The sequence below is a fragment of the Chiloscyllium punctatum genome, chromosome 5 (genome assembly GCF_047496795.1).
Source record: "Chiloscyllium punctatum isolate Juve2018m chromosome 5, sChiPun1.3, whole genome shotgun sequence".
Classification (NCBI taxonomy): domain Eukaryota; kingdom Metazoa; phylum Chordata; class Chondrichthyes; order Orectolobiformes; family Hemiscylliidae; genus Chiloscyllium; species Chiloscyllium punctatum.
The window spans coordinates 103,285,762-103,303,995 of record NC_092743.1 but is presented as its reverse complement, the minus strand read 5'-3'; the positions used below and the strand labels follow the sequence as shown (position 1 = coordinate 103,303,995).

Sequence of the window (18,234 nt, the reverse complement as noted above, 5' to 3'; positions counted from 1 at the left end):
GTCAAACATGTTCTTTATATACTTGACATTAGACTCCCAAACACATCCTCTATTCAGAAATTAGACATTCCAGGAGATACACCAAGAAGGTAGGGGAAATGCTGTCATCAAAGCATCCTTGAAGGATCCAGACATCCCAACCAACACAATGTCTCTAGTCTGTGTTTAATTATAATGGATATGGTTTATTCAGGAAGGCACCAAATAGATTTAAACATTTCAATGGAGTTACACAAAGATAAAATCAAGGCATCAGCAAAGACACACACGTTCTATAAACTTATCAGCCATCTTAGAAACCCACAAAATGGAGAGAATTCAAGTCATAAAAACAGAAAGTGCTTGTACCTTGCTAAATTATAGGAAATCCTTCCCATTTACCCAAAGATCTTATGCAAGCCCTAAATTGGATGATCCAGTTACACAAAGACCCATGGCAGAAACTCATGGCCCAGAGTAGATGTGACCTTTGAATTAAAATGCAGCCAGAAAATGACTAAGTAAGCTGCTTTATTGAAATGATTCAAGTATAAATACTGAAAATAAAAATCATCAAGATAAATGTTGTCATTATCTCATTACAATTTTTGAGATTGAATGTATTTTCTGCATTGCAACAGGTGCTACACCTCCAAAAGTACTTCATTGGCGATTAAAAAATTGGCAGTACCTTTAAATACAATTTTCCTTTCTCTCAACTTCCCTTATCAAACCAACTCCGAAAACTCCAATTCCCAGAAAGAAAAATAGAAACTGCTGGAAAAACTTAGTTTGTCTGACAGCATTCATGGAGAGAAAGCATTCCTGAAGAAGGGCTTATGCCCGAAACGTTGATTCTCCAGCTCTTTGGATGCTGCCTGACCTGCTGCGCTTTTCCAGCAACACATTTTCAGATGGAGAGAAAGCAGTTAACCTTGTTTCAGAACTACAACTCCCAGCATGCACCGCGGACTGTAAACGTAGTGATGTCACTTCCTCCACGACCGGTTTTTTTTACGACAGGGAATGTTCGTTATTTTGAGGGGTTTGTTTGGTTGAAGTGTTTCGAATTTGTAAATTGGATTTTGATTTAATGTGTCTGATTTCTAGAAAACCTTTCCGTCTGGAGGGCATTTAAGTATTTTACAGATGATGTGATGAGGTGACAGTGACGGAAAGTTTGAATTTGCCGCCGAGCTGGTTGCCACCCTGATGCAGATCAGCGACATCGGAGCCCGGCCCCAGGGCAAGATCTGGCATCGAAGGCCCAACCCCTCAGCAACCGACAGGTAACATTATCCTTGTCTGCCATTTACAGCAAAAACACCTATTCGACTGTAACAGGCATCAGTGCAGTGTGTGGGATCTCTCCCTCCTGTTTGACTGTGGCAGGCATCAGTGCAGTGTGTGGGATCTCTCCCTCCTGTTTGACTGTGGCAGGCATCAGTGCAGTGTGTGGGATCTCTCCCTCCTGTTTGACTGTGGCAGGCATCAGTGCAGTGTGTGGGATCTCTCCCTCCTGTTTGACTGTGGCAGGCATCAGTGCAGTGTGTGGGATCTCTCCCTCCTGTTTGACTGTGGCAGGCATCAGTGCAGTGTGTGGGATCTCTCCCTCCTGTTTGACTGTGGCAGGCATCAGTGCAGTGTGTGGGGTTTCTCTCTTCCTCGTTTGACTGTGGCAGGCATCAGTGCAGTGTGTGGGATCTCTCCCTCCTGTTTGACTGTGGCAGGTATCAGTACAGTGTGTGGGATCTCTCTGTCCAGTGTTTGACTGTGGCAGGCATCAGTGCAGTGTGTGGGGTTTCTCTCTTCCTCGTTTGACTGTGGCAGGTATCAGTGCATTGTGTGGGATCTCTCGCTCCTGTTTGACTGTGATAGGCATCAGTGCAGTGTGTGGGGTTTCTCTCTTCCTCGTTTGACTGTGGCAGGTATCAGTGCAGTGTGTGGGATCTCTCTGTCCAGTGTTTGACTGTGGCAGGCATCAGTGCATTGTGTGGGATCTCTCGCTCCTGTTCTATGAAGGAAGACATCAATGCAGTGTCTGAGACTTCCCCATCTCCCCTTCTGATTGTGACAGGCCTCAGTGCAGTGCTTGGAATGCCCCCCGACCCAGTCAGTGGCACATTACTTTGTCCCCTTCTCCCTCCCTCCCTCCCAAGTAGCTCCAGGACCTCCACTGTTAATAGTTCCACAGATAATGGTCCCATGCTATGAAACTCCCCGAACGGGTACATTCAGACTGGCAGCCTCAGCTCCAATGGTGTGTTCTGTCACTTAGCACCAATGTATTTAAACCATACAATGCTAAATCGGAGGTGGAATTCAGAAAGGAGAGCCCTGCTTGATTAACCCTTCTTCCTCCATACATCCAGTAGACCAAGAAATGACAGTTTGTGTCTCATCAAGGTCCCAATGAGGATCAGCTCATATAACAGATATCAAACCAGTGCCTTCCATGACCTTTCTGTATCTTCAACCCATGGAGTGAACCAGCAGGTTTTAACAATTTTGTAATAATAGATTTAGCAGACTGCACAGCTTTTGTTTAAAATGTAGATGCCATTTCTTTTATTAATTTGTTATGTATAATGTAAATCACATGCCTCAGTCCCACCCTTTATGTCAATGATGTTTGCACGATTTTAAGGCTTCAACAATGTTTCTAAAACCTTTCCCTCTAAGATGGTAAACTTTTGAAACAGACTGTATAACACTATTGTTTTTAAATTACTATTTCAATCCTGTTGCAATGCCCCTCAAATTAGTGAAACTTTGATATCCAACATTTTGCTGGTAAACAGTATCAAGCCACGTAAGTCTGTTGCTAGAATTGCTTAATAAAAATCAACTTTTCTATTCACCGCCTCAAGAAGATGAGAGATCAATTTGTTAAAATAATCTATGTTGTGATGTCTCCAGTTCTTGAGATTTCAACATGTTTGGTTAACATATGATTTTGTCAGAATATGGCATACCAAATCAGCAAGGTCTTTAACCAGGTCCCACATGGGAGACTGATAAAGAGCTGAAAAGAGCTGAAAACTAAAGACCTTTAGTTGAAGGCCCAATAACAAAGGGGCACAATTATAATATGGAATGCAAGAGATTTAGGAGGGATTTCAGTCAATATTATTTCACCTTGAGGGTATTGGGGTCTGGAATGCACTGCCTGGGAGGTAACCTCAGCTTTAAAAAAGTATTTGGATGAGAATTCAAAATGTCATAATATTCAAGGTTATGGACCTTGTGCTGAAATTGGGCATAGTATTAACTTAGCGTACTTTTAACAGTACATGCTATACTGTTCTATAATTCAAGTCCTGCAAAGAATAGTACAGGAATACGCCCTTTGGCCTACAAAGTCTGTGCTGACACATGATGCCTTTCTAAACTGACAATTTCTAAATTGTCGTCTATTTCCCTCAATTCCTACCTTTATGTATTTATTGAGGTGTTCCTTAAAAATTGCTGTTGTATCTGCTATCTCAATCTCCTCTGGTAGCAGTTTCCAGGCATGTACCACTGTCTGAGTAAAAAATTAAAAATGCCTTTCATTTCCCTCCTTTAAACTTTCCCCTTTTAACCTTAAACTTATGTGACCTAGTAATTAATGTTTCTACCCTGGGGAAAAAGCCGACTCGCAGAGCGCTTCAGAGTACACCTCCGGGACACCTGCACCAACCAACCCCACTGCCCCATGGCCGAACACATCAACTCCCCTTCCCACTTCACAGAGGGCATGCAGGACCTGAGCCTCCTCCATCGCCACTCCCTTACCACCCGATGCCTAGAGGAAGAACGCCTCATCTTCCGCTTCGGGACCTTCCAACCCCATGGCTTCAAAGTGGATTTCACCAGTTTCCTCATTCCCCCTCCCCCTCATCTTATCCAACCTTCCAGCTCAGCACCGCCCTCATGACCTGTCCCACCTGTCCATCTTCCTTCCCATCTATCCACTCCACCCTCCCCTCTGACCTATCACTTTTACTTCAACCTCCATCCACCTATTGCACTCTCAGCTATCTTCCCAGCCTCATTCCTGATGGAGGACTTTTGCCTGAAATGTTGATTTTCTTGCTCCTCAGATGCTGCCTGACCTGCTGGCTTTTCCAGCACCACTCTCTTGACTATAATCTCCAGCATCTGCAGCCCTCACTTTCGCCTAAAAAGATTCTGACGATCCATTCTATCCATGCATCTCATAATTTTGTAAAATCTATTAGGTTACCATTTAGATTCTGTCACTCAAGTGAAAACAAACCAAGTTTGTCCAGTCTCTCCTTATAGATAATAACCAGGCAACATCCTGGTAAATCTTTTCTATACCATTTCCAAATTTTACTATAATTTAACACTTTCTAGAATGTAGTCTAATTTTCAGCTGCAGCTCATGCCCTTTCTCTGTGTCTGTTAATCATGCATTTGAGACACTTATCCAAATCTGTTAAATTGTATGTATTATTTGACTAAATGTTTACATGTCTTGACATATTTTATGCTCTAATATTCTGAAAACTCCCCTTTCATTTTTCTATTAGTGATCCCATGTCTGTGTCCTGTTCTTCCTCCTTTTCCATGCAATGGATAGAGTATATATTCTCCCCACCCAAAAGAAATGAATTGTTGACCAAGAAAACTTTCAATTAGGATAACACCTGTGTGATGGTACTCTTAATTTCTAAAAGTTTTGTTGACTTGAAAATGGAGTCGCGGGTAGATAGGATAGTGAAGAAGGCATTTGGTATGCTTTCCTTTATTGGTCAGAGCATCGAGTAGAGGAGTTGGGAGGTCATGTTGCAGCTGTACCAGACATTGGTTCAGCCAATTTTAGAATATTGTGTGCAATTCTGGTCTCCGTCCTGTCAGAAGGATGGTGTGAAACTTGAAAGAGTTCAGAAAAGATGCACAAGGATTTTGCCAGGGTTGGAGGGTTTGAGCTACAGGGAGAGGCTGCATAGGCTGGGGCTGTTTTCCCTGGAGCCAGGACTAAAGGGCATAGGTTTCGGGTGAGAGGGGAACAATTTAAAAGTAACCTAAGGGACAACTTTTTCACACAAAGGGTGGTGCATGCCTGGAATAAGCTGCCAGAGGAAGTGGTGGAGGCTGGTACAATTACAACATCTAACAGGCATCTGAATGGGTATATGAATAGGAAGGGTTGAGAGGGATATGGGCCAAGGGCTGGCAAATGGGACTAGATTAGTTTAGGATATCTGATCGGCTTGGACAAGTTAGGCCAAAGGGTCGGTTTCCCTGCTGTACATCTCTTGACTCTATGACTGTTTCATTGGAAATGAGTCAGTGGTGTTCAGATTGGTCCCGACAATTGTAGAATCTTAAAATTAATGATGGGAGCAGACCTGGTTTGCTGAAGTTTCACTGAATAAAGAAAATACACAGAAATGTCAGATTTGTCCCAATAGTTCATATGGTCAGCTGAAAACAATTTGCTGCTCATAGCTGTAAGAATGTTAAAAAATATTGTGATTTTGATAGTTTTTTTTCAACTTTTTAAAATCCATATCTCTCTGTTTTTGGGCAGCATCATAGTTAATGTTACTCATAGTGCGGTGGGCTATCACTCAAAGACGATTCGATTTCTTCATGTTGCATTTGATGCTGTAGGAGAAGCTTTTCTTGCTGGTGATCACCAGGGCAACATCTATCTCTTTGACTTGAGCAGGAATAGGTAAGTCACTGATTGCTTTGCTAACATTCACAGATAATAACTTCTCAACTAGTTCAGACACACTATGATACATGTCCAGGGCAGGTAGAACTTGAGTCCAGACCTTCTAACCCAAAGGCAGGGAAACCGTAATTGCACCACAAGATTCATATAATAGTATTGTAGATATTTTTAATCAACCAATTCAGGCATGTTGTGACTCAGCACTGGAGCAGGTAGAATGTGAACCTGAACCACTACCACCACAACAGAAGAGCTCTATTTTAATGATTTGTTCTTTTACAAAACATAACCAAACACTTGTACAGTCGGTTGGCAATAAATCAGTCAAGTCCAGATTTAAACCTGGGACAGCTTGCATAATCATTGTACGACACACTCCAAAGTGCAACTCAAACCAATAACTAACTGTGGAATTAGATTATTGTAGATATTTTTAATCAACTTGTTCAGACATGTTTTCACACACCTCTGGATCAGATAGGACTTGAACTCATGCCTCCTGGTTCAGACGTAGGGCCACTATTACAACACCACAAGTGCCCAATGTTAATATATACTTGCCTTGTTTACATCTCTATTCAGTGGCATTCCTACCTTTAGCTGTTTAGCCTCTAGGCTCTGGAATTTCTTCATCAAATCTCTTTCTCTCCGTTTCTTTTTAAGACACTGCTTGAAAAGGACCTATTTCATTAATTTTTGGTTACTGTCTTAATAGCTGCCTACATGACTAAATTCTGTTTCTGTGAAGTCCCTTGGAATATTTTACAACATTAAAGATGCTGTAGAGATGAAAGTTGTAATCCCAATAACCTTTAGATCATTTTTGATCCAAAACTATTAAGGGAAGTACACTATCCAGATAAAAGTAAGAATGTTTTATAATTCAAAACAAATGTAGCAGTAGATTAGCCAGCAGTGTGATGTGAAGTATTAAATCATTTTGAGAATTTTCTGTTAAATCTTTTTGCAAGCAGCCTACTTTCTCTTTCTTTCTTCTACTCTGCCCCTTCCGATAATCCTTGGATATTGAAATTATCTATTATAGCTGCAGTGCTGAGGTAAAACTAAGGACCAAACTTGCTGTTTTCTCAGTGTGCAGACTATTTCACCAGGCAGTAACATTTTCCACTGAGCTGTGGGGCATTTGTCAACAATGAATTGATCAATATGATTAAATCTGCCCATAATGTTAATTAAATAACTAGGAATAAAGATGTTTTTTGGGGGAAGAAACCAAAAGTTGGGTGCATCTCACATAAGTTTTGTGAAGTTCTACAAAATTATACAAACTATACAGATGTTCTGTCAAGAGCAAGTATAATCATCAGTGATGTAAGTTAGAAAGCACAGCATTATTGGAACATGAAATGCAGATATATTCATGTCTCTTTTTTTCAAAAATGTTATAAATGGTGGCTGTAAAGATACTACTTTAGTGTAGTTTAGTTTTGAAATTGATTAGCTGGTAGAAGGAGGTTGTGGGTAATGGGTGCATAGAATGGATAGATATTTGGTTATAATCATTTCAGCACATTGACTAAATGTAGACTGAGTCACTTGCATATGGTACTAGATTTAAGCAAGAAGGTAATGTTGTATTCTTCATGGAGGAGAACTGACTTATTTCTTTTTTGTTTCCAAGCAATTCCACTCCAAAGTTCCCCAATTCATGAGACTCAATTGTTAGTCAATGACACAACTATATTAAATCAATAAATTATGTTGTATGAGCATTATGAGAGGTTATTCACAGTAATATTATTGTTTGTTATTGTTTCATAGCTTTAAACTTGTGCAGCGCACAGGGCAGGCATGTACCGCATTGGCTTTCAATCTCCGAAGGAAGACAGAATATTTGGTTGCTCTGGCAGATTACTCCTTAAAATGTTTTGATACAGGTACAATAAAGTTAATAATAATTGTTGGAGAATCAAGTAATTGCTTTACCTGTGGAGAGTTTCTGTTTTGACAATGGCTAAAGATCAACCATTCAGATTGAACCATATAAAATAGCCAGGGAAGATTAATTAGTAAAACAACGATTAGTAAAACAATATAGGTATATTGAATAGTGCTCAAAATACACAAGGCAGTGGTTGAATTTGCTTCAGAAGTCTCCAAAATGCCTAGCAATATTCAATCACAGTAAAGAAAAGTCTTCCCATGAGTAGAATGGACAGAATCTCTGAGGACCTGTTCCTCTTAATCGTGTGAATCTATTACAGAAAAGTAATACTGAGAGGGGAGCACTCTGTGATTGGAGGAGCAGGGAGTAAAGAAAGGAAAATAAGTGAGTAGCCAGGAAATTCTTTTGCTGCCAATGAAGAATATTGCCAGCAGGAGGCAGAAGCTCTTTCCTGCAGGGGAACTGGGTCCTGGGAACATTCTGCTGAGGGAAAAGAAAGAAGGGGCAGGGAAGAGGAGTGGGGCTGCAATGGTGAGAGTGGGTTTGAAATGAGGGGATTGGGGAAGGAATGAGACTGCAGAGGGGCTCGGAAGAGGGGGAAGATGCTTTGAAGAAAGGCAGGGATAGGAGAGTGACTACTCAATTGGGGGAGAGTAGAGATTCCAAAGGAGAGAGATTAGTTTTAAACTTGTCAATAAAGTAATATTTCCCTAATTAAGAGCCAGGAAATGTTGAAAGCACTAAGGTTATGAATTATTTGCAAATTAATGTTTAATCTTATTTTCAACTACATGTTTTTATATAATGAAGAGAAGTGTAGTAGATGTTATTGTAATGAACACTATATCACTTATTAAATTTAAATCTGAGTTTGAGATCTCAGATTAAGTAAAACCCTCGCACTCATTCATGGGATGTGGGTTGCACCAGCCAGACCAGAATTGATTGCCCATCCCTAATTGCCCTTGAATTGCATTACTTGCCAGGCCATTTCAAGTGCAGATAAGATTCATCCACATTAATGAGGATCTGGAGTTGCATGTAAGCCACATCAGATAAGGAAAGAAAATCTCCTTCTCAAAAGGACATCAGTGAACCAAATGGATTTTTACATATTTTCATGGTCAGTTTTACTGAGATTAATTTTCAATTCCAGAATTGTTAATTGAATGTAAATTTCATTGGCTGCAGTGGAACCCATTATCCCAGACTAATATTCTGAGTTTTTGGATTAGTCGTCCATTGTTTTTTCCCAATATTCTATTGTCTCCTGTGCCTGCATTAATCTTCAGCTTTGTGCATTTTTTCATAGAAACACTATAGCTATGAATGCATCAGTTTGTAGATGGTGTATTAAGAGTCTTGGGGTTTTTTTGTGTGTAAGTGTATGTATCAATTATTTTGAAAATAAAAATCAGTTGTTAACTTTTGCCTGTTGTCATGTTCCAATTTAAATGTCTAAGGAATTACACTTTCTTTGTGTATGTATCTTTAGGTTTAATGGAGTTGTTATTTGTTGACAATACTGATTAATTTTTTAAATTTACCTGAAAATAAAAAAAAGATAGCCCTTGAAAACCGTCTTAGTGTCCTCAGGAAATAAAAATTGTACCTTTTTCTGTAAAGCTTCAAGTAGTTCATAGTTAATTTATGCATTTCATTACAACTCATTAGATAAATTTTCTGAACCAGAAGTATATAGATATATTGATTTTTCTGGTTTGTACTGAGTTAGCTAGATCATAACTAGGCAATAATGGTTTTTTACAATTGTCTTTGAAAGCCCAACTTTTGTGTGTGGGTGGTAGGTAGTGGCACGGTAGAATCAGAATTTAATTCACACCAATGTTGAGGGACTTTTTAATTCGCTCGTGAGATATGAGTATCACTGGCTAGCATTTATTATTGTCCCTAGTTGGTAATGGTGAGTTGCCTTCTTGAGATGCTGCAGGCCATATGCAGTAAGTTAACCCAGAATGCTTTCAAGGTGGGTATTTCAGCATTTTAACCCAGTGAAGGAATGGAGACATATTTTTGAATTAGGATGGTGAATGGCTTGGAAGGGAATGGCAGGTGGTGATGGTCCCAATTATCTGCTGCCCTCATCCTTCTGGATGGAAGTAGCTATGAGTTTGGAATGTGCTGTCTCAGGATCTTTGGTGAATTGCTGAAGTGCAACTTGTAGGTAATACACACTTGCTACTGAGAATCAGTGATGGAGGGAGTGGTTGTTTTTGGATGTGAATGTTTGCTGGAAGCACATTGATGCCAATGTCCATTGAAGGGCTCAGCTCTTTTTCTCCTTTTGCTTGTGCAGCATTCAACATTCACTGTCGAGGCTTACCTGTAAATTTGATCATTGGGGTAAGGTGACAGAAGATAAACAGCACTCACGGAATTATATCACAGCACTTAAAGATACGAAAACAATTTAGATTTACATAGCACCCTTAAAATAATAAAACATTCTAATGTGATCACAGGAGCATTATAAAACAAAGTGCGGCACTGAACCACATGAAATGGTAGACCACAAGACCAAAGACACAGGAATGTTTCAAGGAGGAAAGTAAGGTGGAGAGACAGAGAGGTTTGGGGAGGATGTTTCTGAGTTGGGGGCCTAAGCAACTAAACACACTGCCAACAGTGGTGGAGCAATTATAATTGGAAATACATTAAAGGAGCACAGATATTTCAGAGAGTTTTATTGTTTGAGGAGAATGCACAAACAGGGAAGGCCAAGTCCATTGGGGGATTTGAAAACATATTTGAGAATATTAAAAATGTTGCTTGACTCTTAGCACATGAGTAATAGGGAAACAGTACTCTGTGAAAATAAAGCATACTTCACGTTTACAGAGAATAAAATGCAGTGACCAGACTGGAGTGCACTGAAATAGTCAAGTTGAGTGACAGTGAAGGATAAGAGCTGAGACAGAAGCAAAGTTGGAATATGTTCTAGAGGTAGAAACAGGCTGTTTTAGTGACAGCATTAACATTACTTCGTCTTGGAGTCAAATGTCATGTCATGCTGTAAACATACTGACTCAGACAATTGCCAGAAAGAGGGATGGAATTGGTGGGTTGGAAACAGTTTGGGTGGGAACCAAAAGCCGTGATTTAAGTTTTATCAATTTTACATTAGATGTAATTTTGCTATCCAGTACTAGTTATCAGATAAATAGTTTATTAACCTTGCAAATGTGAATGAGTCAAAAAAGTGGTAGTGATGTAGAGCTGAATGTTGTTAGCATACATGAAGATGATGTGAGGGAAATAAAATATTTCAATAAAGTTGTTCCATTTATTAGAAGAATACTGTAGTAGACTGTCACGACACAATTGTCATTTAAATAGGTTGTAGTACAATCTTAGCCAAATAAATACACACCACAATTTGTTTTGCTCTTCATTATAGACTTCTCATACTCAAGCGACTGCAAGAGTATGAATTTCACTTGTTTTTAAACAGATAATTGGTTCTCAGTAAATTGCTGCCTTAATTAGTTATAATTTGGGTTTGTGTCACTTTGGGTAATAGTTTGTTTTCAGTTAACTGCTGGTATTGTTGTCAAACTTGAAATCAGCAAGTTGACATGAAATGACTTGTGAAGGTCCTTGTGGCAAATGCACAATGATGAAGGACTTTTGAGTTTTGTGAAAAACCAACTAGTGTTTTGAACTCCTCTGTTTAATGGGCAGAAAGCAAAGAGCTTGTGAGTTGGATGAGGGGTCATGAGTCTGCGGTTTCATCCATTTCTGTTCATGGATCTGGAAGATATGCTATCACTACATCATCTGATACAGCACAACTCTGGGACTTGGACACATTCCAACGAAAAAGGAAATTGAATGTACACTTGTCAGTTGGCATTCAGAAGGTTAGTAAATAATCTTAAAATAGAAATGATTGCATTTTTGAGCTAACAAGTTCCATAACATTTATCGTTGTGTCTGCCACATGATACATGAAACCCAGAGGACGTTTTCTCATTCTGGTTCAGGGAGTTACTTATGGTCCATACTCTCCAGTCAACCCCACCTTCTGGTTGCCATCCATTTGAACTCCTCCTCCCACTCCCCTGACAACATGTCCATCCTGGGCCACCATCAACATGAGGCCACACGCAAGTAGCAGGAAGAACACCTCATCTTCTGCCTCAGGCGCTTACAACCATACGGCCTTAATGTAGAATTCACCAGCTTCCAAATCTCCACCCCATTCTCTTAACCTCACCCTACCTGTCCAACTTCCTTCCCACCTAACACTCCACCCTTCCCACAGTCCAGTCACAGCCACCTCCTACCTGCATCCACCTATCACCATCCCACTCGCCTTTCCACAAGCCCCATCCCCTACCTGTTTTTATTTTGCAGCCCCCTTCCCCCCCACCCCACCACCAGTTCTGATGAAAGGTTCTGGCCTGAAATGCCGACTGCCCTCCTCTGCTGATGCTGCTTGACGGGCTGTGCTTTTTCCCGATCCACTCTTTATCCACTCTGATTACTCCACATGGATTGGCTTTCTCTAATTACTTGCTGTGCCTGCATAATAACTTTTCCCAAAAGATGCATCTCAGAGCTCTGTAATCTCTTATCATTTAGATCATATTCTTTTTTTAACACTTCCTTCCAAAATTCATATTTTGCCACATTATGTTTCATTTGTTAGATCTTTGCCCACTCACTTAACCTATCTGTATTTCTTTGTGGCCATTTTACATCCCTAGTCAGGCTTCACCTTGGAAATCACAATGCACATTGTTATATTTGTGGTTGAAAAGTTGTGCAAGAAAAAAAGAAGGTCTTGCAATAATTTCTGATCTACATTTGTTCCTCAATAAACTACAACATAAAATGTGCATTAACTCAGAAATCTGCATAAAAGCTCCTCCTGGAAAATATGACTTAACTGATTTACAAGCAATTTTTTAAAAACACAGTTGCATTTGGTTGGGAGATAAAACAGTTTTTAAAAAAATAAAGTTTTTTGGAGACAAGCCTTAACATTTGGGGATATTGCACAACCATCTAATATATTCTACACCTGGTGTTGATAGGATGCAACATAGAGTTCTTGGCAACCACAACTAACATAAATCCTCAAGTGTTCTTTCAACAAGAAAGCCCCAGTTATCTTTTTCTAGTGAATAACATGATCCTGCCGTCACTGCAAAGTTTATTCCAGAAACACACATCAACATATTCCCATAGCACTCATGCAAATGTTTATCTGAAATCCTTGAAACAGCCATTTTTTCGAAGGTGATGTTTGTCAGAGTTAATTTACATCTAAAAAGAAAGTATATTTTAGCATAGAAGTCCTGGTTTCTTTTTTCATCCTTATCCATTATTTCCACCTTTTTTTTGCTGGTTATGTTATTTTTTATTTGTGATAATCTATAACTTTCCCACTTTGCACTTTTAATTACATACCAGCTCAGTTGTTTTCATCAATTGATCATCAAATGAGCTCACAATGCTGCAAATAGTTGCCTCATAGAGTGCTGTGACCAGATTAGTGATGTTAAGAAATAATGATTGCTAAATGCTTTTCTTTATAACTTTAATTGTATTTATTATAAACTTGATCGTTTTGATTTGTAGCTGAAAGTCTATTTTTATATCCTAGTTCTAAGCAGATTTAAAAAAAACCTCTCGTCTCATCGAGAATATATTAATTGAATCTCCTCCTCCATCTCTATGATTACTTTTTGACTCTAATAACTCTAATATTCTGTTCTTTTTTTTTCTCTATTCTAAATGTTATGTATTCATCTACATTAAACTTTACCACTCATTCTTTAATCCATCCACTCTCTTCAGATGTGTCTTACCTTCAATAAATGCCATTAACAGTTTGAAATTCATTTGTTAGAAGGATGTTGATCTGTATCATTTTAGAAATAATATGGAGCTGAGGGCAGCTCCTTACAAAACTTTACAAATCCAGATAGTGCCTTTTCAAACTGTAGAGCAAGACTTAACCTGCCTCTTTAAATAAAAATTTTCCCTTTATTCCATATCATTACCAATTTAAGGTAGTTGTGATTTGATCTGCTGTATGCTCATGGCAAGCTGAGGTCATCAGGCTTCAATTAAATAATCCTTACAGACCATGCATAAGGTGTGTGTGTATATATATGTGAAGTTATATATACTATAATTCATGTTATTAGATTGCTTAGTAGTGTGACTGAGGATTGCTCTGAAGTTTTGTCTTATTTTGTTATACTTTTGTAAATACCTTAAGTTTCAATTGAAATATGTTTTGCATCTGTTTCAAAATTAGTTTTTACACCAAGGTAAGAGAGCACAGCAGTATTTTTACCTGGCATTAAAGTCAGAAGTACTGTGAGCAGTTCTGGGCAGCATGCTGTAAGAAGGATATACTGACCTTTGCATGGTGTGCATATAGAATGAGAATTTGATTGAAAATTTGAAACTATTAAGAGCAACAGATATTTTCTCTCTGTCTTATTTATTTTTACTGGCTCAAGATATTAGAATGAGAGAACACGATTTAATCACATAAAAATTCAAGCCTGGTCTTTCAGTAACAAAAGTAGGAAACATCTCTACACATAGTATGCTAAAACAAGAGGGCACAAAATAGAAGCAGGAGTAGAGTGTATGGCTGACTGAGCTTCTCTGCTATTCACAACAATCATAGCTACTCTTAAACTTCAGTTCCACTTTCTGTGACACTTGATCCAAGAGAGGCTAAAAACACATCTATCCCTGCCTTAAATATATTCGACAATGGACCATTCATAAGTTTGAATCTTTGTTCCATAAATTGCATTTACGCTAGGTCAGTTGTTAACTTTATGTCTAAGATTGGCTAACAGAAAATCTGTCAAGGGTATTAAGGATATGGTGCAGAATGGGTTTATGGAATTAGTTTGCAGATTAACAGTGGTCTCATTGAATGGCAGAACAGGCTCAATGAGTTAAATATTCTACTCCTTTTCTACATTTATTCCTTGAAGGAGTAGTCTGTTACCCAGTTTCAGAAGTGCATGGTAACAGTTCTTCCTTTTCAAATCCAGGTTTATTTCCTTCCACTAAGTAATACAATCATCAGTTGCTTTAAGGATGGTTCTGTCTTTGCCTGGGAAAGTGACACTCTCCATTGCAAGTACCAATTACCTGTACCCGAAGATGAATCCCGGATCAATTATAGAGCTTTTGCTGTTTCTCGGTAGGATATTTACTAGATTTTGATGTGACCAATTTTAAGATAAATGCAGTCCTTGTTTTTGGAATCTGTGAATCTGTGGAACTCATTGCTGTAGAAAGCTGTGGAGGCTGAGTCATTCAGTGTCTTTAAAACAGAAGTAGATAGAATTTTGAATAGTTAGGGTAATGGGGAGATAGCAGGAGAATGTGTTGAGAAATGTATTGGCCATGACCAAAGCAGACTCGAAGGGCCAAATGGCCTAATTCTACTCCTGTATTTTGTAATACTATGCTGTCTCATTGAAAGAGCTATCCAACAGTACCATTTCCCTACTATTTACTGAAGCATTGCAAAATCTCCCATTTTCAGTCCCATGCAACTAGTTAATTATCTTTTGTCATGTATTCGGTCAGCCTTTTCAGAAAGAATAACAGTTCACTACGTACAAAATATTCTAATTTCCCCTTTGAAGTTAATTGGCAAAAGAATTGTGGGCAGCACGGTGGCACAGTGGTTAGCACTGCTGCCTCACAGCGCCAGAGACCCGGGTTCAATTCCTGCCTCAGACGACTGACTGTGTGGAGTTTGCACATTCTCCCCGTGTCTGCATGGGTTTCTTCCGGGTGTTCCGGTTTCCTCCTACAGTCCAAAAATGTGCAGGTTAGGTGAATTGACCATGCTAAATTGCCCGTAGTGTTAGGTGCAGGGGTAAATGTAGAGGAATTGGTCTGGGTGGGTGCGCTTCGGCGGGTCGGTGTGGACTTGTTGGGCTGAAGGGCCTGTTTCCACACTGTAAGTAATCTAAAGAATAATTCTGTGTTTTCTGATTACAAAGACTCCCATGCTAGTAGAAACAATTTCTCCTTATTTACCCAAACAAAACTTACCATGAGTTTGAACTTCATTATTGAATGATATTGTTTTAGATATGTTTACAGCTTGCTAGTGCGTTTCCTCAGTTTTGGAGCACAGTTTCATAAATTCTGTAGTTTAAAGACAAATCGTGTTCAACTGGGTAATTTTTAAATACCTTTTTGAAAGAATGTTATAATTTTGAGGAGTACTATGCTTCATTAAATGCAGGATAAACCTATTAGTTAATCCTTTTTCAAAAATGCTTTATTAAATGCAAGATAAACCTACTAGTTAATCTTTTTAGTTTTTATTTTCTCTCTCCCCTGTTCAAAGCACATGATTCCTTGCTGATGTATATGTTAATCACAGTATTATGATAGCATGATGGTGGTAACTTTAAATGTAAAGAGTTAATCATGCCTGCGTAAGAAATAGGAGCAGAAATTAGGCCATTCAGCACATCAAGTCTGCTCCACCTTCAGTCATGGCTGGTAAGTTTCTCAACCCCATTCTCCCGCTTTTTCCCCATAACCCTTGATCCCTTTGATACTCAGAACCTATCTGGCCTCCACAGACTTCTGTGGCAATGAATTCCATAGATTCGCCACTCTGGCTGAAGAAGTTTCTCCTTCTCTCCGTTCTAAAAGGTCTTCTATTAACTTTAAGGCTGTGCTCTCGGGTTTTAGTCTCTCCTGTCAATGGAAGCATCTTCCCAAAATCTACTCTCTCCAGGTCTCCGTATTCTGTATGTTTCAATTAGATCCCCCCCCCCTCATCCTTCTAAACTCCAATGAGTTTAAGCCCAGAGTCCTCAAACCTTCTTCACATGTTAAGCTTTTCATGGGAGGTTCCCGAGAATGGGACCATTCTCGGGAACCTCCTCTGAATATGCTCCAGGACCAATACATTCTTCCTGAGAAAAGGGGTCCAAAACTGCACACAATACTCCAAATGTGGTCTGACCAGAGCCTTACAGAGCTTCAGAAGTACATCCCTGCTTTTAGATTCAAGTCATCTCAAAATCATTGCATTTGCCTTCCTCACTACTGACTCAACCTGCAGATTTACCTTGAGAGAATCCAGGATTAGAACTCCCAAGTCTCTTTGCACTTCGTACTTATGAATTTTCTCCCCATTTAGAAAATAATCCATGCCTCTATTCTTCCTATCAAAGTGCATGACATCACATTTCCCACATTGTATTCCATCTGCCACTTCTCTGCCAACTTCCCCAACCTGTCCGAATCCTTCTGCAGCCTCCCCACCTCCTCAATGATACCTGTCTCTCTACCTATCTTTGTATCATCTGCAAACTTATGCAGAATGCCCTCAGTTCCTTCATCAAGTTCGTTAACGTATAAAGTGAAAAGTTGTGGTCCCCACACTGAGCCTTGCAGAACAGCACTTCTCACCGGCTGCTATTCCTGAGAAGGACCCTTTTATACTCACTCTCTGCTTTCTGCCAGACAGCCAAGCTGCTATTCATGCTAATACCTTGCCTCTAACACCATGGGCCCTTACCTTACTCAGTAACCTCCTGTGCGGCACCTTGTCAGAGACGTTCTTGAAGTCCAGGTAGATAACCGCCATTGGTTCTTCTTGGTCTAACCTTTATGTTACTTCCTCAAAGAGTTCTAGCAGATTTGTCAGGCAGGACCTCCCCTTGATGAAACCATGCTGATTTTGCCCTATTTTACCACACACTTCCAAGTATTCAGAAATCGCATCCTTAACAATGGATTCCAGGATCTTATCCATGACCGAGGTTAGGCTAGTGGATCTGTAATTTTCTGTCTTTCGCCTTACTCCCTTTTTAAACAAGGGTGTCATGTTAGTGATTTTCCAGTCATCTGGGACCCTACCTGATTCTAGTGATTCATGAAAAGTCTCCACTAATGCCTCCACTATCTCTTCAGCTATTTTCCTTAGGATTCTGGAGTGTAGACCATCTGGTTCAGATGGTCCACTTTAAGGCCATTCAGTTTTTATAGCACCTTCTCCTTGGTGATGGCCACCATACTCAGCTCTACTGCCTCACACTCTTGAATTTTTGGGATATTATTTGTGTCTTCCACCGTGAAGACTGATGCCAAGTAATTATTCAGTTCCTCAGCCAATTCCTTATTCTCCACTACTATCTCTCTAGCATCATTTTCCAGCAGCCCAATGCCCACTTTTGCCCTTTATATATCTGAAGAAACTCTTACAGTCTTCCTTTATATTACTGGCTAGCTTACCCTCATATTTAATCTTCTTCCTCCTTACTTTTTTTTTGGTGCCCACTGTTGGTCTTTGTAAGCTTCCTAATCCTCTGGTTTCTCACTGCCCATCGCCACATTACATGCTTTCTCTGTTACTTTTGCACTATCCCTGACTTCCCTCGTCAGCCATGGTTGCCTCACCCTCCCTATGCCATGCTTCTTTTACCTTGGGATGAATCTCTGCTCTGTCTTCTGAATTACTTCAGAAACTCCTGCCATTGCTGTTCCACTGTCTTCCCTGCTAGGCTCCTCTCCCAGTCGATTCTACTCAGCTCCTCCCTTTTGCCTCTGTTGATGCCTTTATTCACCTGTAATATCATTACTTCTGATTCTATCTTCTCCGTATCATAGTTACTCG

At 39.6% G+C, this 18,234-nt stretch overlaps 1 protein-coding gene across 3 annotated transcripts in view; it reads left to right on the top strand.

Moving 5' to 3' along the window:
* Nucleotides 1-986: 986 nt before the first annotated feature.
* tbc1d31 (TBC1 domain family, member 31) overlaps nt 987-18,234 on the top strand; it is a 42,698-nt gene continuing 25,450 nt past the window's right edge. Inside the window, exons 1-5 of one of the 3 annotated variants that reach the window (XM_072570904.1) lie at nt 987-1,268; nt 5,522-5,668; nt 7,454-7,569; nt 11,280-11,458; nt 14,630-14,781. In XM_072570904.1, the coding sequence (XP_072427005.1) occupies nt 1,192-1,268; nt 5,522-5,668; nt 7,454-7,569; nt 11,280-11,458; nt 14,630-14,781 (671 nt within the window). In that variant the 5' untranslated portion in view covers nt 987-1,191. Of the gene's footprint in view, nt 1,269-5,521; nt 5,669-7,453; nt 7,570-7,592; nt 8,701-11,279; nt 11,459-14,629; nt 14,782-18,234 lie in introns of those variants that run through there. The other 2 variants (XM_072570905.1, XM_072570906.1) reach the window with 2 other exon arrangements.